General features: G+C 39.6%; 2 protein-coding genes across 2 annotated transcripts in view; both read right to left on the bottom strand.

Annotated features, from left to right (window-relative positions):
* The window catches only part of LOC139471609 (nonsense-mediated mRNA decay factor SMG8-like), a 32673-nt gene extending 23532 nt beyond the window's left edge, over nt 1–9141 (bottom strand). The window contains exons 1-6 of the mRNA XM_071253989.1: nt 9086–9141; nt 6770–6890; nt 5079–5114; nt 1776–1895; nt 413–496; nt 1–68 (exon numbers count right to left, since the gene is read on the bottom strand). Of these exons, the coding sequence (XP_071110090.1) occupies nt 1–68; nt 413–496; nt 1776–1895; nt 5079–5114; nt 6770–6890; nt 9086–9135 (479 nt within the window). The 5' untranslated portion in view covers nt 9136–9141. The remainder of the gene's footprint in view (nt 69–412; nt 497–1775; nt 1896–5078; nt 5115–6769; nt 6891–9085) is intronic.
* A 6765-nt stretch (nt 9142–15906) lies between these two features.
* LOC139471729 (gamma-aminobutyric acid receptor-associated protein) lies at nt 15907–22335 on the bottom strand. The gene is made up of 3 exons (XM_071254210.1): nt 21955–22335; nt 17589–17786; nt 15907–16856 (listed from the first exon to the last, which is right to left on the bottom strand). Exons 1-3 carry the CDS (start codon nt 22042–22044, stop codon nt 16791–16793), a joined length of 354 nt encoding a protein of 117 aa, XP_071110311.1. The 5' UTR covers nt 22045–22335; the 3' UTR covers nt 15907–16790.
* Nucleotides 22336–24196: the final 1861 nt, after the last annotated feature.

Here is a 24196-nt window from a genome sequence, read left to right as displayed (position 1 = left end):
CTGACAGCATCCAGACTCCTGAACAGCTTCACATAGCTGATGTCAAACGTGTTGCCTGGGTGACACAGCTGAAAAAGACATTCCAATCGCTTGCAATGCACCTTCAAGCTTCAATTGAAGGAAAAAGGAAACGTGATGGACAAAATAACCTCACCTTTTAAACCAGTAACCAGTTTTAACATCATAAAAATGATAGTTCTTAAGTATTCTCCACTGTTTGTTACCATGGTAACAATCTTCGTTCTAGGTACAGAATTAGACAATAACTAACAAGCTCTACGAGGAATTACGGATTATCTGTATCAAGTGAATGAATGGTGTTAATCTCAAGCCTTCGCCTTAATAAACAAACAATGAGGTGCTGGAGACACATTTGTGGGAACTGTGACCTTAATACTTCTGGAATACTCACCAACACAATGTGGGAAATATTTAAGAGGAGTAGAATCGTCTTAGCATATTTAAAGTCCTCATCTTCCCACAAGGCCACAATATCCTGAAAACCAAAAGAAATAACGATAACAACAAAAATACCAGATTTACCTTAACTCAGAATACAAATGGTTCCATAACAAATTCCAGAAAATCTCGCCATGTCATGACACCATAGAGCATATTGTTATTCAACAATAGTCAAGTGATAGGACCGTTTCAGAGGTCATGTGGGAGGAGATGACCTTATGATCTGTGAGTGAGTGAGTCTGTTTTTATGCAATATCATGGTTGGTTGGTTGGTTGGTTGGTTGGTTGGTTTGTTGTTTAATGCCACACTCAGCAATATTACAGCTATATGACGGCGGTCTGTAAATAATCGAGTCTGGACCAGACAATCCAGTGATTGATATCATGAGCATCGATCCACGCAATTGGGATCGATGACATGCATCAACCAAGTCAGCGAGCCTGACCACCCGATCCCATTAGTCGCCTTTTACGACAAGCATAGTCGCCTTTTACGGCAAGCATGTGTTGCTGAAGACCCCCCTGATTCTACCCCGGAATCTTCACAGGGCGCAATATCAGGGAGGGGGAAATGAAAAATTGACTTCACACACTGAACACGTTTGGGTAAAGAACTCGGTTCTATGGCGTGACAAGCGAACATCAGTGAATGTCGCTGTTGAGTGAGTGAGTATGGTTTTACGCCGCTTTTAGCCATATTATTTTTTAGCCATTATCTCCACGTCGGGAATCAAACCCGGTTCTTCGGCATGAGGAGCAAAAGCTTCAACCACTAGGCTACCCAACCGCCCCTAATGTCGCTGTTGCTGACAGAATCCTGTCCATGGGGCCATGCAAACCAGTGGTGAAAATCATGAGCATCTGCCCACACAGTTCGGGTATAGAGACACAGCCTGGCCCCACACTGTGACCACCCAATACTCATGTTAGTCAGCTCGAATGATGAGCACCCCGTAAAGATCCAGGGTATAATAGGTCTTCAGCAACCCATGCTTGCCGTAACAGGCAACGATGCTTGTTGTAAGAGGCGACAAACAGGATCAGGTGGTCAGGCTCGCTGACTTGGTTGATGCATGTCATCGTATCCCAATTGCGTGGATCGATGCTCATGTTGTCAATCATTGGACTGTCTGGTCCAGACTCGATTATTTACAGACCGCAGTCATATAGCTGGAATATTGCTGAGTGCAGCGTTAAACAACAAACAATCACACAAAACAACAATCTCATGACGAGCATGGAAATTCAGCATCTGCCTCAGAATCTCCACAGGGATGATGCATTACAGAATATTTTCCTTTAATTTATGTTACCCCTGTCTTGTTGTTGAGGATCTTCTGACATCTCTCCACGAGGGTGTGTGTATCCCCGAGGGACTTGTGGTGGAGGTACACTACTTGGGTGTCGCTGTCGTAGAAACACTCAATGTCACCCTGAAATCCAACAGTTGTCAGGTCATGAACACAGAGAGAGAGAGAGTTGGGTTTAACGCCGCTTTTAACAGTATTCCAGTCATATCGCGGCGTGTCAGCTTAATGTGGGAGGAAAGCCCGAAGTGATGCAGGTCTTAGACGTTTACCACTTCGGTGAAACCCACGAGCACGGGTATGGTGCTGACAAACCTAGAAACATAATCGGGGCGAACCGGGATTCGAATCCACAATCATAGGTTTCTGGCGTGCCCAAGGGACGCAACTCTGCACAGCGAATCGTGGCACCTTAGACGACTGGGCCACCCGTGCCCCTACTTCAAAGATGAAGCGACATTTCAGACTCTGTGAATCCGTGTCACTTACTAACGTGTTACATTACACTGTACACATGGCAGAGTATGTAATGATACCTGGACTGGCTGCTGGCAAACATTATGTAACAATCTACTGCAGCTACATGTTGTTGTGAGATGAGTGACTGTAGGTGAGACAAATACCGTTCTGGTTAATTATCACCAATTGGCTACAAAGATCAATCGATGTCTATGTTCATGTCACAGATTGATGGGGTAGGGGTGTGAGGAACCTACACCCCGAAAATTGAAAAGGAGAATCTCTTACAATGCTAAACATGCTAAAATTACATATTACACAATAAATCAATGTTACTTGACATTTCCCTTGAAAAGAAGACAAAGAAATCTCCGGTAGTCATTCAAGACCATTTAATGGCAGTCTATTATTTCTTCATCATAGGAAAGACATGGCATTTTGTCAACACACGGACAGCATGTGGTGACATAAAAAGTATGAATCGGGTGCATATAATTGTTGAACCGGCAATGGAATGGCAGACAAACAAAATTACACCCCACGACAAGTACACAGCATCAGCAATAGGCCTTACTATTCTTATTATTATTGAACAGCATTCATTCAATTAATTTACTTTATGACACCCCTACTAGCCATAGTCGTGACATACATGGAATCAGTACCAGCATCATATACAGTGTTCCCTCGTTATTGCGCTCTTTAATATAGCGCTAACTCAGTTATAGCAGGGTAAAGCACAGCTCCCAAAATTTACTTACATTCTTAATAAACTCAAGTTTTCCAATGACACAATGTTTTCCCCTTCTCAAAAAACTGATCACTGCGATCACGTAACACCAGAAATACCAGTCAACAAATCCGAACTGAAGTACACATTTTAATCCTATTATGATATTTGGTTATAAAAAGGTGTTCATTGTTTATCTGGACTTATGTTTTGGTTTGTTGGTCATCTACCCCCGACGACTCCACCTGGGTTAAACCGCTCATCGTCAATAATGCTCATTAATGATTTGGTTGCTTGGTTGGTTTGTTGTTTTACGCCGCACTCAGCAATATTCCAGCTATATGACAGCGGTATGCAAATAATCGAGTCTGGACCAGACATCCAGTGATTAACATCATGCAACTGGGATTGATGATTATTTGGACCCCAAAGGTTGCATTGTAGTGAGGGATCACTGTGTACAACACAGGTCTCCCAACAACTAATGAAACGTAACTAATGTTATATTTGGGATAACACTTTGTTAGTAAAGTACAGATTCTAGTACTTTTTTGGGTTGAGTCCCGTCCGGGATTCGAACCCACACCTGCCAGGGTGAGGCACCTAATCGCCCTAAACAAAGTCAGCGATCTAACCCACTCAGCCACCGAGCCTTCCACAAAAAAGAAAGTCCGACAACTGGTAGTCTACATCACATACTTTGAGTCCACAAAAAAGAAAGTCCGACAACTGGTAGTCTAGATCACATACTTTGAGTCCACAAAAAAGAAAGTCCGACAACTGGTAGTCTAGATCACATACTTTGAGTACACCCCCAACAAGTGTAAATTGGCACGGCTCCCATGGCCGAAAGCTATGAATACACAATGCCATATAGAAAGTGGTCAAATGTAACTAATGTTATATTTGGGATAACACTTTCTTAGTAAAGTACAGATTCTAGAACTTTTTTTGGGTTGAGTTATGTACCTGGCTGGTGGTGATATTCAATCACCTTGCAGACAAATACAGACCTCCAAATATGTTCTTTTAATTAAGCGCAACAGCGCTAACTTCAAGTTTTCACACTTTCATTGTTGGCGATTGTATTGTACATGATAATGGCTTTGTAATGATGTAAGAAAAATCTGTTACTATTTTTCATGATACTTGCACTTTAACAATCTTATCATAAAATTCCTACTTGATTTCAAATATCTACTTGCCGCACTCTCATTTTTCAGTTTTTAAAAAAATCAACAAGAAACATCCAAATCAACAGCAGTCTGTGACTTTAGCCACAGGTCAAAGCGTGAGTCTAGTAACATTTGATAAGGTCTACTAAACTCACCTGACAAGAGTCGATATAATAACAATAACAGCCAGCAACAGGCTTTTTCACATTAAGATCTTTCCTCTCTTTAACCATCATTAAAATCTAAGGGACCGGTCATTTTTTAAAGGGTCGGATCAGAAGGAAACAGGGGAGGGTCACCAAACAATATGGCAGTTTCTAGTGGAGGGTCATGAAAAATGGGTTATGATAAAATATTAAGTACTTTTTCATTTTGTCTTTTCAAGGCCATGAGAAAATGTACAAGGACATGGGAAGGGTCAAATCTCTGACCTACCCACCCCTGTAATAAATGATCGATAGTTCGATACCTATGTTTATCTTTAATTTTTGGCCTATTTTCTGCACACTGACAAAGAAATCAGTAACAAATCGGACCGTGTGGTGAGGTGAGGTGAAATGGGGTTTAACATCGCATCCAAGATAATTGCACTTACATAGCGACGTGCATTTATGTGTGTGTGTTTGTGTGGCTACTTGTACTATTCCGGACTGATGCCGATTTATAGTGCTAGCTCACTGAGATACCATGCCGCAGATTAACATGAATACCCCACTCAGACACAGTATACCGACTCCGAGACGACCAGTCCTTGTTTAAGCCCCTTAATGCCGAGCACCAGACAGGGTAACAACAAGTACCATCTTTTAACGTCTTTTGGTATGACGTGGCCGGGGATCGGACCCCGGACCTTCCGCTCTATGGGCGGACGCTCTACCACTAGACCACGGTGGCGGTCCGTAATGTCTGGTCTATATCAATGTAGTATATGATGGTAATATTTACCTTGTCAATTTGGCCACCTATGTAGCTGTCTCCTCCCTGTGAAACAAACAACAAAATTAAGTACATATATATCTTTACTAAATCCAAATACCGTATTCGACGTAATAAGCGCCCCGCTCTAATAAGCGCCCACGGCGATATTTGCTAATATATTGGCTAGTGAACAATCCCAATTAGCCCCCCTTCCGATTGATCAATGTACACAACACTTATTTATTCGCGTATAATACATACTCGTGGGTAATATGCACACTTAATTATGGGCATATATATTCTGGAAAAATGTATCTGTCGTATATAAACAGTTCAGACTGTCAGCATAAACCATGAAATTTATCTTTCAACTCTGTTTTTTCCACCAAAGTAATATTCTAATAAGAGCCCCCTATTTCTTATTTTGAGAGTGCCCTGGGCGCTTATTACGTCGAATACGGTAAATGCTGAATGTTCCTTAATTTGTGGCACGTGGTCCTGTGCAGGGCGCACAGATCACAAATCAGGGGAAGTTAAGCAACGTTGGTCTCAGAGAGTAGTTGGATGGGTGACCACGTTCAGCAGCTTGACTCCTGAGAGTTTCTAGGCTTCGGTCCTGGCCCACACTGAAGCACATGTAGCACGTGCGGTGTCTCCGTAGGCAAGTGACTTTGTTCGAAATGCGCCTCTGTTCACCCAGCAGTGAGTGGGTATGAGATGGATGAGATGGATGAGATGGTCATGTGGCTGTTAACCTTCTAACGCCTCACAGGCAGCTTGGGTTGTATACTCCCCAGGGAGCTGAGAATGAAAATTGAGTGCTCACTGATCCATTGATCGGGGTAATAATAGTGTAGCGCTTTGAGCATCCACTTGGTGAATGTAATCTGGCCCATTATAAATGCACTTATTATTATTATTAATTTCTCACCTTTTGTACAACAATTGCAGCATAAGGAGTGACTTATGTATTACTGACCTTTTCTTATCTCGAATCACCATGGGGATCCATACCACGTCACACATTATAACCACTCGATTCTCATTGGTCAGTTCTTTTGTCAATAATGGTGACAGGAGTACCTATTCTGCTTCAGAATTCAAACAGGTAATATCAGCACAGAAATGTGTACAGATGTGATATTTTTCGGAAATCAGTGTGTGGGTCAATGTTGTCCATCAATGCTGTTAGCAATATTTCAGCCAGATCACAGTGTCCTGCAGATAATCGAGTTTGGACCTGGCGAATCAGTGACTGATATTATGAGCAACAATTCCTGCAATATGTGTATGATGACATTCATTTAACCACCGGATCCAAGAGACCCGTGAGGATTCCAGGATAGAATAGGTCTTCAGCAACCCATGCTGGCCGTAAAAGGCGACTATGCTTGTCGTAAGAGGCAACTAACGCGATCGGGTGGTCAGGCTCGCTGACTTGGTTGATGCATGTCATCGATCCCAATTGCGCGGATCAATGCTCATGATGTCAATCACTGGATTTTCTGGTCCAGACTCGATTATTTACAGACCGCCGTCATATAGCTGGAATATTGCTGAGTGCGGCGTTAAACAACAAACAAACAAACAAACAAACCGGATCCAAGAGCCCGATCACCCAATCCACTATCATAACATTAATATGCTGGGCCCTCATTCTACCCCAGATACCACACAAAGCGTTCATCAATGTAAGAATATTATTTCAAAATACAAACCATGAATACATCTCTCTCTAGGATTGGGTTTAATATTGAAGCTTTGGTTGCAAATCCATTCAGACGACTTTTTCCAATGATGGAGACAACACATACTTTTCTGTCTCTGTTTGGAAGAGTGCTGAAATGGCAAATACAAATAAGTTTAACACAGGTTTCTAGGAGAAACTTAAACAAAACTTCTTTTTTTGTAACGTTTACAAACAGTTTGAAAAGTATAGGTGGTAAGAAAAATAAATGTGTCTAGCTCAATTAGATTCTTTAATCCGGCATAAAAATGTTTGGGTTGGTTGGATGGTATGGAAAAATGAAATGTTAAATTTGTTTGAAGTTCATGATACCAAAATAATATGTCGCCCCAGTGATAGTATAATAATGGGATTGTGTATTTCAGTTTGGATTTGTTGACTGTATTTCCGGTGTTACGTGCTCGCGGTGATCAGCTGATAATGTTTTTTGAGAGGGGGAAAAACATATTGTCAGTGTAAACCTTGAATTTATTAAAAATGTAAGTAAATTTTGGGAGTCAATTGTTACCATGTGCTTTAACTGAGGTATTGAACGCGCAATAGTGAGGGAACACTATATATGTTATGAAAGTGACACTTGAGTTTATTCTTTTTGTTCACATACGTCTAGCAACTCAGATATGAGGTGGGCGTGACCAAAATGCAAATGTCTAATTGGCAAAAAAGATATTTCCGGATCCCTGTGTTGCCCTACTCTCTTTTAAAGTGACACGTTCAGCTATTTCATTCAGTCAGAAAACGTTTTATTTTTCTAAATAACGTGTTTGTAGTGTCCAGAGACTACATCATGTTGTATACATACAAAATTATTTGACTGAAAATCATAAAAATGTTAATAGCTACAAGTTGCTGCTTTTATCATTTTATATTTCTAATCCATCCAAAAAAATGCAGTCAAGCAAATGAAAATAAAGTTAAGGTTAAATAATTGATTCATTTCATTTTCTGATTGTGGCTTTTGGCTCCAGTCAGTCAATATTCCGTAAATATTGAAAAGTGTCCCCTTAGAAAACATTAAGATGACTTGGGGTTCAACTCTTTAACAGTATTTCAGTTATATCACGACATGTTCGCTTGATGTGGGAGGAAAACCTAATCAAATTGAAACAGGTCAAGTTCACTACTTGTAAGAAAACACATCACAATGTTACGTTATCAAGAATCAAAATTAAGGTGAATTTGTGGTTCAAACCCACGATCAGAGGATTCATTGCACATAACAGCACCCATTGATGACTGAGCCAGCCAGGTATCCCAAATATGAAATTAGAGTTACAGACTTGTGAACTATAATTCAACAATTTCCGTTTCAATTTCTCTGACCCCATCCGGCAAAAAGAGTGTTATTGTTTGTTTTTTGTGACACTGCAATGAGCAATATTTCAGGTATGTCACAGCATTCTGAAAATGATCAAATTTGGACCACATCAACCAGGGATTGATATCTCAGGCAACATCCAGCTGTTACTGTGTGAGAATTAGCAATCAACCAAGTCACTTAAACTTGTTTCATTTAGTCACCTCTTATGACAAGTATACATTGTTATTCTAAACAGAATCCCTACAGGCTCATTTAAAAAGACATGAATTGTACCATGGATATCAAATAACAACCTCTGTTTATCGATGGTAACAGCTGTCAAACTTTAAATGATGCATTTTGCAAAATGCAATAAAGAAAAAAAAAAACATTATATCCAGTACTTTTTACATTACAAGTTGCACTTTCATTGCCCTTCTGCAGTCATTGTGCAATCAAAAGAATACAAGAAAACGAGAAGTTTATGGCAACATTTACTTCAACTCTCAGTCGTCTCCTCAGCGCTTATTTAATTACGGCGTATTGTCACCAGATGCTAATTAGAGTCAACAATCTGACAACTAGTCATCGGACCAGTAGAGATTATAGTCCATAATGAGCACATTTTGAATCAATGTAAAAAGCCATCCATATTTTTATTATTTCAAAGTTGTGAGTAATAATCGAAAAATAATAAAAGCACATATGAGAAACTACTGGCAACTTGTTTTGTCATTGTCAGTGGAAATATGTTGACACCCTATAAAACTACCCACTAGCTAGTAACTACTGATTCCTTTTCTTAAAGCGTTCCGTTTCGTTTTTGACATAGGTCTAGTACTTTGACAACCAAACATATCTCGTGTAATGCTGGTCGTTCACATGTCACACTGGCAGTCTTGGAATAATTGTTCAGAGACGTAACTAGCAACAAGCCTACGCGTCTATACATCAAGCAAGTGAACTTTGAAAATAATTACAACTTACTGAATGTCAAAATTTGGTGGAAAAGAAAAGATATCCAAGAAAGCAGCCATTTTCAGTTTACTATCAAAGGGAAATAACTCTAATGCAGTTTGCCTAATACCGACCCACTAACAATAGAGAAGACGACAAAATAACATAAGATTAATTACACAAGAAGCTTGTTGGTTTTCTGTTTTAAGGGAATTAATGGCAACCAGTTTCTTTGAAACATTAATACATTGTATACGTGTACCAGGAAATTGTTGATATTTTATTCATTTATTAATCTTCCTATACGATTTCGTTTACTAATCTTCTATCAGTACAAATATAGCTGTTTCTCTCTTGCTGGTATCTTAACTTTATTGAAAGTCCATATAAATTGAGTGCATGGTAGGATTTATTAATTATTCCCTAATTTGTATATCAATAAGTGCCTTCAGATCGCACGGAGAAGGAAAAAACCTTGTCTTACTACCCACACCATACTGCAGTGTTAATGGTTAAGTGGGCGGTCGGGTAGCCTACTGGTTAAAGCGTTCGCTCGTCACGCCGAAGACCCGGGTTCGAATCCCAACATGGGTGCAATGTGTGAAGACCATTTCTAGTGTCCCCCGCCGTGATATTGCTGGAATATTGCTAAAAGCGGCATAAAACCAAACTCACTCACTAATGGTTAAGTATTGACATACAGTAGGGCTAGGACGGGTAACTCGGGTACTCGGGTCGGATGGGTACTGAGTATGACCCGGGTACCCACAGGACTACCCGGACCCGTGGTTAGTTACGTGATATCTTGTTTAATCATAAAAAAAATTATCTAGAACTCTATGGTTACACTACAAGTCACTAATGTTCGCATTTCTTTCAGCCTAAGCACCATTGCTTCTGACCTTTATAGGTTTAAAAAAAATAACACTTCAGTCAACTTCAGTGTATGTATGACCAGATCGTTTTATACATATATTTAAATACATTTTACCAGGGCTAACCTAAAACTATTTCCAATCGTACATTTTGTACCAAACTCTTGAGCCCTGTAACGGGTACCCTGGTAGGGTCGGGTAATAGCGATATGGGTACCCAGGTAGTCAATTTGGACTCGTCCCAGCCCTAACATACAGACTACCTTGTATTGATGTATACTTGACATTACATGACTGTACACAACGTTCGGTCCAAAAAATACATTTGGAACACATGTGCTGCGGTTAAGGAACTGTGTGTCACTGACGTAGTCAAGGTTAACTTCACCCAAAAAACCCGTGTCTTCCTTCCTGATGAATGCCTAGTGACGTCGAGGCATTGACATATACAAAGCTTATTTTTTTAAGACGGCTGGTGAAAGCAGTCTGAAACCTATGTCTCCCGTGATTACGTTATGCTCACTGAAGGGAAATCTTCAAAAGAGGTTGACTGAAATCGCTGAACTTAAGACTAAGTCGATAGTAGCTGTGGTAGCCTCTTCGTCACCACTCGCGTGTCTATATTCGGCTTGTCAGAATATGTCTTCAGCAACCAATGCTTGACGTAAAAGGCGACTATGCTGGTCGTATAAGGCGACTAACGGGATCGGGTGGTCAGGCTCGCTGACTTGGTTGATGCATGTCATCGATCCCAATTGCGTGGATCGATGCGCATGATACTAATCACTGGATTGTCTGGTCCAGACTCGATTATTTACAGACCGCCGTCATATAGCTGGCATATTGCTGAGTGCGGCGTAAAACAAAAAACCAACCGACCAACATTCGGCTTATCACGGAGCGGGACGATATGTAAACACAGGCTGATGGGTCGATCCATAGCCTCCCATTAGTGACATATTAATAAACTGATAGGAAACGATGAACTGATGCGGGGATTACAAAGCTGGTGTTAAACCCTAAACGGATATGAGGGGATACGATGGCCGCAGTTTGATCGAGGGGTGAACGTTAATACAGTTATGACATAGGTGACTATGCTTGTCGTAAAAGGCGACCAACGGGATCGGGTGGTCAGGCTGGATGACTTGGTTGATGCATGTCATCGATCCCAATTGCGTGTGTGTGTCCGTGTGTATGTGTAATTAATCGAGGTCTTAATATTATCAGGAATGATTCATGCCGTCATTGGTCGTTGACACACTATCGACGTCGTTGGCAACGGGTGATTTGTCCCTGAGTAATAATCACTCACTGTATACAGGCAATACCCGCAGTTCTGGGAAATAACAACACTTCTCGTGTACTGACGGGTACTGACGGGATGTCATAGTCTGGGTACGATGCTGCACTAAGACAACCAGGTCATAGTCCGGGTACGATGCTGCACTAAGACAACCAGGTCATAGTCTGGGTACGATGCTGCACTAAGACAACCAGGGCATAGTCCGGGTACGATGCTGCACTAAGACAACCAGGTCATAGTCTGGGTACGATGCTGCACTAAGACAACCAGGGCATAGTCCGGGTACGATGCTGCACTAAGACAACCAGGTCATAGTCTGGGTACGATGCTGCACTAAGACAACCAGGGCATAGTCCGGGTACGATGCTGCACTAAGACAACCAGGTCATAGTCTGGGTACGATGCTGCACTAAGACAACCAGGGCATAGTCCGGGCACGATGCTGCACTAAGACAACCAGGTCATAGTCTGGGTACGATGCTACACTAAGACAACCAGGGCATAGTCCGGGCACGATGCTGCACTAAGACAACCAGGTCATAGTCTGGGTACGATGCTACACTAAGACAACCAGGGCATAGTCCGGGCACGATGCTGCACTAAGACAACCAGGTCATAGTCTGGGTACGATGCTGCACTAAGACAACCAGGGCATTGTCCGGGTACGATGCTGCACTAAGACAACCAGGTCATAGTCTGGGTACGATGCTGCACTAAGACAACCAGGGCATAGTCCGGGTACGATGATGCACTAAGACAACCAGGTCATAGTCTGGGTACGATGCTACACTAAGACAACCATGACATACTCCGGGCACGATGCTGCACTAAGTCAACCAGGTCACAGTCCGGGTACGATGCTGCACTAAGACATTGTGACAAATTTTTGAGGTTTTGTTAAAATGAAACTGAGCAACTACCAACATAACAGTAATGTGTAAAACATATGGGATTGACAAAATTATAATGCCTGAATTCCCTATACAGTTACCATTACACCCCATGTCCCAGGATTGATGCATTTACCACGACCGCCGTGAAATTACAACAGTCGAAGGTAAGGCAGTGAATTCATTCGAGTGTAACCGTAAAAATATGGGGTAAATTACACAATGCGATCTTTACGCTGTGACAATCGTCTAGGAAAGGAGACTGACAGTCGCTTTTAGTCTCGCTGACTTGGTTGATACATGTAATCGTATCCCAATTGCGTGGATCGATGCTCATGATATTAATCACTAGATTGTCTGGTCCAGACTCGATTATTTAAAGACTGAGTTTATTGCTGAGTGTGGCGGTAAACAACAAACAAGAAATGGGGTCATATCTTATTTCGGGGGCGGTCGGGTAGCCTAGTGGTTAAAACGTTCGCTCGTCACGGTAAAATATGTGAAGCCCATTTCTGGTGTCCCCCGCCGTGATATTGCTGGAATATTGCTAAAAGCAGCGTAAAACCATACTCACTCACTCACTTATTTCTAGTTGTACGATTTTAAAGAGAATGGATGAAGGTTGAATCAGTACAGAGTTAATAATAACCCATTCTATGCCGTGTATGTAGCGAGGTAGCTCTGTTACGTTTAAGCTGCTCCGTGATCTGATACAAATGTTCACCGAGTTTTGCCAAATCAGCACAAATGACCATGCACTATGTCCATGCGTATAAGCCAGAAATACACAACAGGTCGTTGCTCATGTGTGGCACGCGGCGCAAATGACATACCTCGCCTCACGTTTCTCCTTCTTGTTGTCCTATTATATGTACGAATGACATGTTTACCAAGATCGTTCTGTGAACACACACACGCGCGCACACACACACACACACACACACACACATACACACAAACACACACACTTGTCAGATACCACCGTTAACAAAGGAATACGATCATTGCGTCTCATAAGAGCCTGCTCTTGTTTAACGCCGCACTCAGCAATATTTCAGCCGTTTCCTAGCGGTTTGTTATCAGTCGAGTCTGGACCAAACACACCGGTGATGGATATTGCAAGTCACAAGTCCGTTCTCCCAATTCAACAAGCATTGTGTGTTATTATAATTACTTACATGGCCATGTGGTGTGAGGGATCTATATATAAACATAACGGTAATGAGTTCCTCAGCTGTAACCAAGGTAATGCGGTATCTCACTTATGTCAGTTAATCAAGACGACTGACCGGTCTATACTCTGACAAGTTGCCTTTCCATTCATTCCAGTTGCCATAACAATTGCTAACACCAGAATTATTTAGGTCTGTGTTCCAAACGAAATCCTATGATATGTTGCAGATTTCTATGTACACACACGCGCTCGCCGACCAAGTCCGCACTTATCGTCATGTGCTAATTGGCAACTGTGCAGAGAACAGATGTTCCTCTAAAAGCCCTGGTTCTTGCCGATGTAGTCTGTCATACAGACCCTGAAACAAATATTTCCAATACAGCCCATGCAAGTGTATAATGCTGGGCAAGTCTAGATCACTGCAGTGTCAGGCGGGGACACAAGAAAATGGCAATCGACCCCGGGTTGTCGGAGTGACGAGTGAATGCGTTAACCACCTAGCCATACTACTGCCCCCTTATATTGATAAACCAGCGAATACAGATAGACTTATTAAGCAATGTATACCACTTGTACTCCCTACTTGCTATTCTCAATGTGTGCACGAAATGCTGTTCTATCTATATAGCAGTAAGAAAAGTTGTTAAATTCCACCACCCAACATATAATGAATGGCCAGTCCCTAGGGTGACTGTGTGTCAGCATGGTCCGGACTTGGCTATTTGATAGATTACCAGGCCGTCGCGATGTTGCTGGAATATTGCGGACTGCGACATCCGGCAATATTCATTCATTTCAAATCACTCCGTCGGTGTACGTGTATGCTTGAAAGTACATGAATGTACACTATCTTCGCATAGCCGAACCTACATGTTTTACTTATCTGCCGTTTCTGATAACTCCCACAATCGGCACACCTTCTCTCTGCAGTTGTACTAAATAACACCCACTCGTGTTTGCGAGAGATAAGTCACCAAGCAAGCAAGCAAGCAAGCAAGCACATGATGTATAAACTGTGTTGCTGTTGTCAATCAAGGAAACTGCGTCGGTTTCATTCAACTATTTTCGCACCCGAAGATGACCGGTAGAGTTAATTTTGTTTTGTGAAAAATCTGAAAAAAAAAATTAGCGTGAAATTAGGGATAGTAAAATCTAGCCAATACTATGAACAATACGTGCAGTAACGGCGCTTGGTATTTAGGAGAGTCGTGACATTGCAGGTTCAAACATGATGGTGCATATGTTAATGCACAGTTCCGCTTTATTAACACTCCTTCTGTATTATATATGGGTGACACAATACGAACAATAACTGATGGTACTAGAACAATGGACCTTTCTGTGTGTGAAACACACCCATTGTACTCAGTTAGTCTGAAGTAAATTGAGCCAGCACTTCGTGGCAGATTTCATATTTTTATGGAGGAGCTATTTTACTTCCCTCAATGTACCCCTGAAAATAAATGTTAAACACTACATTGTGTTATGGCGATGATACACAAATATGGTTGAATGAAAAAAGGGCACCCACTAGATTTAAAGAAATATGGGAGGGTGGGTTATTTTATAAAAGGATTAGTTTGTTCAGGAATATGCCCCAAATGAATAGTTTGTTGGCAGTTTGTTTTGTGTAAATAACGACAATGAACATATTGTTTGGAGCATTGGGTGTGGCCTGGGCCCATGATCTTAGCATGTTCATGTTGAAAAGTGGGAGATGTTTTATGACTAAAATTGTTTTGTGCAAGAAAGCCCTGGTTGATAGTGTGTCATTGTAGCCAGTGTGATTAGATGCTCATTCTATCAACCCCTGGTTTCCCTGGCGAAAATCAATTACAGGCCACTGCCAATGGAATCAGGCTCTAATTGAAGCTACGGCAGCAAATGGGTCCAGGGTATTTATCATGATACAATAGAAGAATAATACAACGGATAATGGGATGTTACAAGGGGTTTCATAAGGAACTGGTCCTGGTCAACCCATGTCGTCCTATCATGTCATTGGATTGGGTGGTTACAGTGTGTGACCTGAGCCCTTGATCTCAGCACTAACACCATCATAAGTTTATGTTTAAGTGTGGGAGTAGTCTTAGTGCTGAGATCATTTCATGGAAGGCCCTGGCTTATAGTGTGTCATTGTTGCCCAACAGTGTGGATAGTTGCTCATACTATCAACCACTGGTTTCCCATTGTGAAAATAAATTTTAGCCCACTGTACATGAAAGGTGATTAAGGCTTATCAGCCATATCCAACCAACCTGGAAACAATCAAGTGTGGGCCATGCAAATTCACTATGATAAAAAATGAACACTACAACCTAAAATATTCAATCTCATTGTACTATATACCATATAAAGCTGTCATCAGCAATATATTTTGAATACTTAATGTATCTACTCTATTCTGTCTGCATCAATATCCACACAAGGGCATCCTGACAACATGGCCAAACGTACACTGTCACAAAACCTGAGAAGTGATGTAGACACACAGCAGTTTCATCATCTGATCATAGCATTCATGTAAGTCAGTATGGCTGTGGGCATAATTTGTCATGTCATATCAATTCATCATCACAAAATGCTCTAGACACAGCAACAAATAATTGCATTTGAACATAGTTTATTTCAAGCTAAAACGATTAGAATGGTTTACAAGCAAGTTTTCATAACCCCATTATACAAATGTCTTGATTCATAACACAAAAATCACTCGAACTAAAAGTGTGTGTTTTTCTACAACAGACAGACACCTTTAATAAACTTAACTAAACTGTCCAAATCCAAATAACTTAGCCCAAAACCCTAGAACATACATAGAACTATGTACACAAATAAGACAATAAAATGACACATTAACAATAAAATACAATAAAAGCTACAGTGATGATAAAATCAACACAAAGGAAGGGGGGAGAAATCCTTCATTTTAACCGTTCTGTTTTCATTTTTTGTACAAACAGCTAATATCGGTATAGGTCTCACGCAATACCACTGCAGGGGGCAGGTTTGAAGTGTTCTGACCAACGTTTATCTTCATGATTGATGAGCTTGAGAATTTTTTTACTGGAACAAAGGTATCCATCATAATTGGGAAAGTTCTACTTTCATCCATTTCAGACAAGCTATCAACATGAAATGCTGTTACAAATACTCACAGAAAAGACAACACTACTGCCTGTACCATGTTTTGGGGGATTTATTTGAAATAAACGTATAATTTGAAACTATCCAAAAACTAATGTATCAATATATGACCCATTAATACAAGGTTTAAATATGTCCAAAATAAACAAAAATCCCATTCACCAGTATCATACTGGTCACACTTTTCTTGAAAGGGAAACAATTAAAGACAAATGGCAGAGTACTGTGAGTGGAAACAGAACACTAGCGGCTTGAAATGTTCCAATGTAACAACTTGCACACTGACATTTGCTGTGATATTAGATAGCTGAGAAATATTTACAAAAGTAGAGAATCAGTATCCCTATGCTCCATAGACGCTTTCATCACTGTAGGCAATGTACAAGAAAAAGTCCTCCTCATGGTGTTCCTGCAAACAGAAAATAACACCATTAACAGAAATAAACAAGAAACGGGGTAATCATTAGCATGTGAAAAAAAAGCACAAATGTTTTCTGATTTGTCTTGGTATCTATCACGATACTTTCACAATCTATAAAAACGCTTTTCACTCTACTCGCCCCACTTTGGCCCCCAGCAAAAGTTTATTCTATACTTTAGTGTTTTCATAAGACCTATTATTAGTTAAGTTTACTGGAACGAATTATACTAAAGTCAAAGACTGCTGTTACAACTCAGTTCCCAGGAAGCGAATCTATACAGCAAATGTAACTAAAACATCTTGAACAATCTTTATGATTCTGATAGCCATGTTGGAAGAGACAATCACCAAAATAAAAATCAGGGGAGATTTAAGCCTAATAATAATAATAATGATAATGATAATAATAATAATAATTGGAAAAGCGGTTTAGGTTAAAAACGCTTTAATATGAATCCAATATGGCTTTTGTGGTGGCCAATTGCACAAAACTCCAATCAGAATAGCCTGATGGTCTTAAAATCTTTACAATTTCAGCAGTTTACCACGTTTACCTGCAACTGTTTCTCATAAGAAGTGGACAAATGTGGAAAGTGTCAACAACTATTAACTCTTCACAAAATAAGTCAGGGACTTCCTGACCATCTGAGCTGAAAATGTTTGCATATATTTGTTTTCTCATAGTCTTCTCCTGCAACATGGTAGTTATCCTGACATTACCTGGTAGAGTGCTCCCATAGTTGCACTGGTTGGGGGAATCACATTGTTGACAAAGAAGAAGAGTGCATCTTCAGGGCGGAGATGGATACGTTTGCGGATGAGAAAGTAGAACTGTCCGACTGTTAAATCAGATGGCACCAGATACTTCTTCTTGTCCAAGTCACCTACTCTGGCTTTAGGGGCTTTCTCAACAATGACCTGCGCAAGAAAACAAATCTGTTTGGATATTTGGTTACCAACTACATTGGCAGCAAACTTGAATCTCATGACATAAATACGTAAACAAAAGAAATCCTGTAGTAGTAAATCTGTTGTCTGACAACATCAGAATTACAGTCATAACATTTGATATGTAATGTATATATTAACCTGTCAGGGCTCCAGATAACTTTTTGAGCAATTGAGTTTTTACTCGAAGGTTTCTATTCAAATTGGGTTTTTACATTTTTCATTGGGTAACCAATATTTTTCACTCATCTATTCATCACTCTATTGGGTTTTCCCAAAATTAGTGAACATTTTGAGATTTAATAAAAAAACAATGAAATAATGTTTTAGATGTATATAATGATCTTAAATATTGGCTTGACTCAGAAAGTAAATTAGCTTGTAATTGTGTTTCGGAAATTAGCTCCGTTGTATGCATGTTTAAAAGCTTTATTGGGTATTTACGTGTGCTGATTTCAAACAATTTAGTTTTTAATTTAATGCATGTATTTCTGTACGCAAGTTAATTGAAAGTAATTGGGTTTTCATTAGTTTTGGGGGGTATTTTACGCAAATACCCAGCTTATCTGTAGCTCTGACCTTTTCGAGGTTGCAAGGTTAGGAAACACATTCCGGCTGCCGCTTTCCTCATCTGGTATGCGATGTTCTCATTGGTCGGATGAAAGGTAATTCTTACATGACCCGTACTGGGATGTGCTCAGATCTTTGTTTAGCAGTAGCGAGAACCAAGATCTGACCTTACTGATACTGTCATGACATGAAAACATCCATGACTTATATATATTTTCTATGACAACTAAGGTTTATTTGTTTCAAACCTCCAAATAACACTAATCCAAACTGTGATTGTTGTAAACAATGGTAAACAATGGTGAATTGATGTGATCAACAAACCAGCTCACACAAGATTTAGACATCTTCCCGCGTCAAGAGAGTAAACTGACTATAAAAGTCCAGTTTCCACCCTTGCCGAACTAGGCTGGCATTATGGGGTTACATTTTGTCTGGACTAACGAGTCTATGCATAGTCCAATCAAAATCGCACAGCGAAATCAAAATCTGGTTCGTAAAGTGTCGTGCAGATTTCGATCTATTGCAGGATTTGCAAAGCATGTGCACCGCCAACTCGTTGTCAGCAGATATTTTCCAAATCTTTTCATGTTTTTAATCAAGGTGCTCACGTGATATGATGCATTTAGCGATGTAAGACCTGTTTTATCACAATATAGATCTTGATTATCGATCATATCGTCCCGACTGAGCGCCACCATTTTGTGTGAAGCAAACGCAAGTGATATGAGAGGTGGAATCTGATTGGTCCATAGGAGAGGCTTAGAGGTGACATAACTGGTAATAGCCACTGGTGGCGCTACAATCAAGCCCAGTAATTCCAGCCTAGTTCGGCAAGGGTTGAAACTGGACTTTTAAAGTCAGTTAACTCCCTTGACTCGGAAAGATGGATTTAGACAAAATTAAATTTATGTCATCACTGTTGAATGAAATGTGAAAAACATTAATGAAACAGACTGAAAACATTTTTTCAATTCTCATTTGAATCTTAGATGGCAGACAAATTTTGAAAGTAACAAACCACAGATGAACTGATCCTTGTCCTCCTTTCGAGTTTGCAATGTCCAAGTCTTATTGTATTTGTATCAACACATTACTTGATGATGACATGATGATTCACTGATTCAGACAACACACATGATGATATGCATGGCATAGTAATACGCCAAACTGTTTTTCCGTAGTCATGACAACAAAAGTAACACCAAAATCATGTTCTCAAATACTGTTACATAAGACATCCATTGTGTTGTTCTGCATGTACAGGCAATTACATACAATCCTATCCATGCCTAGAGTACCATCATCATTTGAGACCACTATCTACTATAGAAAATGATGCTGACATGTTCATGTTATCACTTACATAAAATGACAAATCACTTTCAATCTTCCCATGACACAAACCTGGAAATATAGTGTACCGAACCTGTTAACTAAATTTCATGTTAATCAACATCACTCTTCTAATTTATTTCATTCTGGTAGACCTGCTGGCAAATACAATATGCCACTGGACAGTTTTACTTCAATATCGTCTCAAGTTAAGATTGGTCTGTCATTAGTGTCAATCATACAATAAATTACAATAACAAACCATTCATAGAGCTCCAGATAAGCTGCGTATCTGCGTAAAATATGCATCAGAAATGCAGAAATATGCAGTAAAATAAAATCCAAGCGTATCAAATACGCAACGAACATTACAGATACGCTACAAAAATAAAACGTGTGCGTATCATCAAATTATTGTGAAGTAACCCTGCGTATTTGATTAGCAAATCAGCAACTTATTTTGAAATTATAAACAGACATTCCGTCAACCTTGGTAAACTCCACGATGACAGTTACATCATGATCATTTCCCACATGTGCAAAAACTAGTGGGTAACAGAAATTTGAATACCCAGATAGAGTAACTGATTCCCAACGATTTTAAAATGCATGGGTAAAATACCCACAACACCAAAAGCTATCTGGAACTCTGCATTCATCAACAATACATCCAGAGAAGAAGAGGACTTTGCTGTTGCTAGAATCAGGAACAGGTAATAAAACCTTGTCGTCATTTAATTCATCATATTTATCTCATCAGTAATGAGTGATTGATAAAGAGTATTTCTGTTGGTTGATTGATTGATTGGTATGCGTTTGCTTGGTGTATGGTTGTGACAATTTGATTGTGGAATGTCATGCAAATCAACTTTTAGCAAGTATAAATAGAAAATTTATATCATATTTGACTGTTTGATTTGATATCAATCATTAGTTGTAGTTGTGGTTGTGATTGCCTCATGTGTACATTTTACTTTTTCACCAAGCAAACTATTCATAGACATATAGCATGTTAAGATTATTGTTTCACATACACGATCATGATTGTTTCAATAAAAGTGTACTATATCTTGTTCAGTGTCTAAGACTTTGCAAATTAATTATTAACAGTTAAATAGTTAATAGTTAAATAGCTTAAAGAATTATTTTCACTGGTCGCATCATATAACCTTAACTGTTACCAACACAGTCCTCCACAAAATTAGATGGTAGATAACATATTATCTTGTGATGTTGACTGACTTCACTTCACTGACTTCTCACTTATTACATATCCTTACTTTCTGATTTACTGATTAGTTTCTGTCTCCATGTTCACATCTTGTTTTCTTTTAAGGGAGTTGTACACGTTTCAAACTTTGCATTGTTTAGGAGTTCAAGAAGTTCAGAACAAAACAGGTCGCAAATGTCACACTTCAGAGAGTATTGGCATGTAATAATCTCACTGTAAAAACAAAAGAGCCCTTTAAAGAGGTAGGGGGTAAAGGGTAATTTTCCAACTTGTCACAAACAATGCCCAGCTTGAAACATTCCTTTTTTCATTGTACAGGAATAAGATTTGAATCCACACACTACACAGTAACAATGTGAATATAACACTACACTGTCTACAGTATTGTAATCATCCCATTGTAATTGCAGTCATATTGCTTTGACTACTTTATTATCATTGGGACAAAAAATGCAGGTATGCTGGTCACCTAAGAAATGACAAACACAAAGCTAAGAAATATGAGTTACAAAGAATGCTACGGTTACTTTTCGTACCATTCATGAGTGTCAATGAAATGCAATGTCAATGGGTCACAGAATTCATAAGACAGTGTACTGACATTTATGACGTAATCAGTGCTTGAACACAAGAATTTGTTAACTTCACATGACTTAAGCAGTCGAATGGAAATCTGGCCATAGCTTTATTTTCTTTGGTGGGGAAAAGGGCCATCAAAGACGGTTGACATGGCTAATTTTCGCTTTCATTCAGAGAAGAAAAAGAAAAAAAAATGGCCGAATCGACTTTCGATATTGTACTGATTTAGCACACACCCATCAAAGTGAAATATATTCATCAGAGAATCCACACAACAAAAGATGAAACGGTTTAAACGAAAAATAACAATGACAGATTGGTTACCACACAACAGTGACTCCATTATTCCTGGTCAGCTGTTTGTTTTCATTATTTCAAAAGGGAAGTGGATCTAACCCCCATATTTTCGTCTCTGCTACTTACTGGGACACGGTCAGGATACTTCTTCCTGATTTTCTCCCCCTCGGCCCTCCTCTTCTCAAATGGATGCTCCTCTTTGTATTGCCACTTCATTGTGATCGTCGTAAATGTTGAAATATGACTGTTGCGATTATGCTTGTTTCCGACCTGACAAGATGGCGACTTTGCTGATGTAAACACAAAGCCTACTGCGCAGCGGCAAATAGGTCAGATATAAATTACGTTTTTCTGTATAATTCGATGATATATTCCTCTCACATTTACGTGCTTGTCTATACTTCGTATTTATAAAGTCGCCCAGATCCGATACGAATATATTCCAGCTTTCCTGTGAGTTTTCAATGTTGTATTTATGCACTATCACGAGGATTGTTACACAATCACGTGACCTGGCGTAGAGGAAAAACCAATGACGTTTGGTGTTATTTATAGTATCAAAACATATAACCACGTGGATATTTCACCAATCGCATGCAATGATTTCATAGAAGATCGTATATACACGTAAGCCTACGTGTCGTTTATTTTCACAGCCGAATTAAAGGGGATAGTAACAGCCCTGCACAGCGCTCAAATACATAGACCAAAAAACACACCTTATCCTTTCACACTCAATTACTGGGCCCCAGGCCATAAAAAAAACCAAAACACAAAAACGCCCAAAACTAATACAACAGATAATTTAAAGCGCCAACAATCTACGTAAACTATGTACGTAAATTAGAAGATGTAAGCATGAACCTACCAATATCAAAAAAACGAAATTAAAAGTGTCATAAAGGGGAAAATCTTCCAAAAGTGGCAAAATAACGTTCAGAAATCTGACTGCAAACTAAAACGCCTGCTACAAAAGCCACTCAAAGAAAAACAAAAATCCACCATAAAACCTAAAGAATTGACAGAATAATAACTAAACCTCAAACATGCCACACAAAGTTAAACTCCCACCTACACCAAATTAAAAAACACACCAAACCGGTAAATGACCCCACTGCAACTTAAAAGAAACTCCTGAACACGTAATACTGTATTCCACACAACAACAGGGAACAACACTCCAATCCATACTATACTGCAACAATCAAATGACACTAGCAACGCTACTAAACCCTCAAAATGACTTACAAACCCTTACAAACAAGACATCTATCTCATCAAAACAGGCCTACTCGGCCGCATCTAAAAAAAAGTACAACAAACAAGCTGTCCATAAACCATAAAAACCTATAAAAAAACACAATCTCACAAAAACTCCATTTTATTCAAAATTCCAAATTTCTTCTCCAGATTAAGTAAGCAACCATAAAAGCCCTTCCAGGGTGCCTAACCTTCTCCCCAAACTCTCCCCAAAAACACGCTAAATAGTGTTACTCTCCTTCTAGCTTACATGCTAAAACAAATAAATCCAGATGCTAGCACTAAAGCCCTGCATAAAGTAGCATTCAAACTCAAACTCACCACCCAAAACTATAAAGACTTCAATACAGGTTACCAACTAATTATCTCAGATATATAAAATAATCCCATAAAACAACCAATCTCCAAACACTAAAAACCCAAATAATGGCAGGACTAAATATTTTTCAGTGGAATGCTGGCGGGCTTAACTCGCACAGCCACGAACTAAAAGCAAAATTTAAACTAAACAAAGGACCGCATGCAGCATGCATCCAAGAAACTAAATTCTCAAATAAATCAAAATTTAACTTAGCCAACTATAACATAGTCAGAACAGATCGTCCTAAAACCAAAACAACTAGAGCATCAGGAGGCTTAGCCATACTAATTAGAGAAGACTTAAACTATGAAGAGATCAAAATAAACACCCCAAACCTAGAAACCAACGGTATTCAAATCACCCTAAACAAAAAAAAAATAAACATCATAAATATCTACCACTGGCATCAACAAAAAATCCAAGCAGAGGATCTAAACATACTTCAACAAATAGGCAAAAAGTCAACAATTTTCCTAGGAGACTTTAATGCCCACCACCCCTCCTGGGGCACGGGGGAAAAAATAGACAATCACGGTAAAATAATCTCTGAATGGATAGAGGCCAACGATTTCGTATTACTTAACAATAACCAACCAACCAGATATGATAAAAGCAATAGAGACATGTCGGCTATCGACCTAAGTATATGCACCTCAGACTTAGCCCAAAGCACTCAATGGGAAGTTCACGACGCCCCACTAGGAAGTGACCACTTCCCAATAAACATAACCATAGGAAATACCAACG

Source organism: Haliotis cracherodii, unplaced genomic scaffold (assembly GCF_022045235.1).
Source record: "Haliotis cracherodii isolate W230 unplaced genomic scaffold, xgHalCrac1.p SCAF_23, whole genome shotgun sequence".
Classification (NCBI taxonomy): Eukaryota; Metazoa; Mollusca; class Gastropoda; order Lepetellida; family Haliotidae; genus Haliotis; species Haliotis cracherodii.
The sequence above is the reverse complement of the archived record's forward strand: the minus strand, read 5'-3'. Positions and strand labels throughout refer to the sequence as shown.

Coding starts and splice junctions, on each gene's coding strand:
- LOC139471729 (XM_071254210.1), bottom strand. CDS start 22,044: ATGAAGTGGCAATACAAAGAGGAGCATCCATTTGAGAAGAGGAGGGCC. Junction 17,787..21,954: donor AGTATCCTGACCGTGTCCCA/GTAAGTAGCAGA, acceptor TTTCTTGCGCAG/GTCATTGTTGAGAAAGCCCC. Junction 16,857..17,588: donor CTATGGGAGCACTCTACCAG/GTAATGTCAGGA, acceptor TTCTGTTTGCAG/GAACACCATGAGGAGGACTT.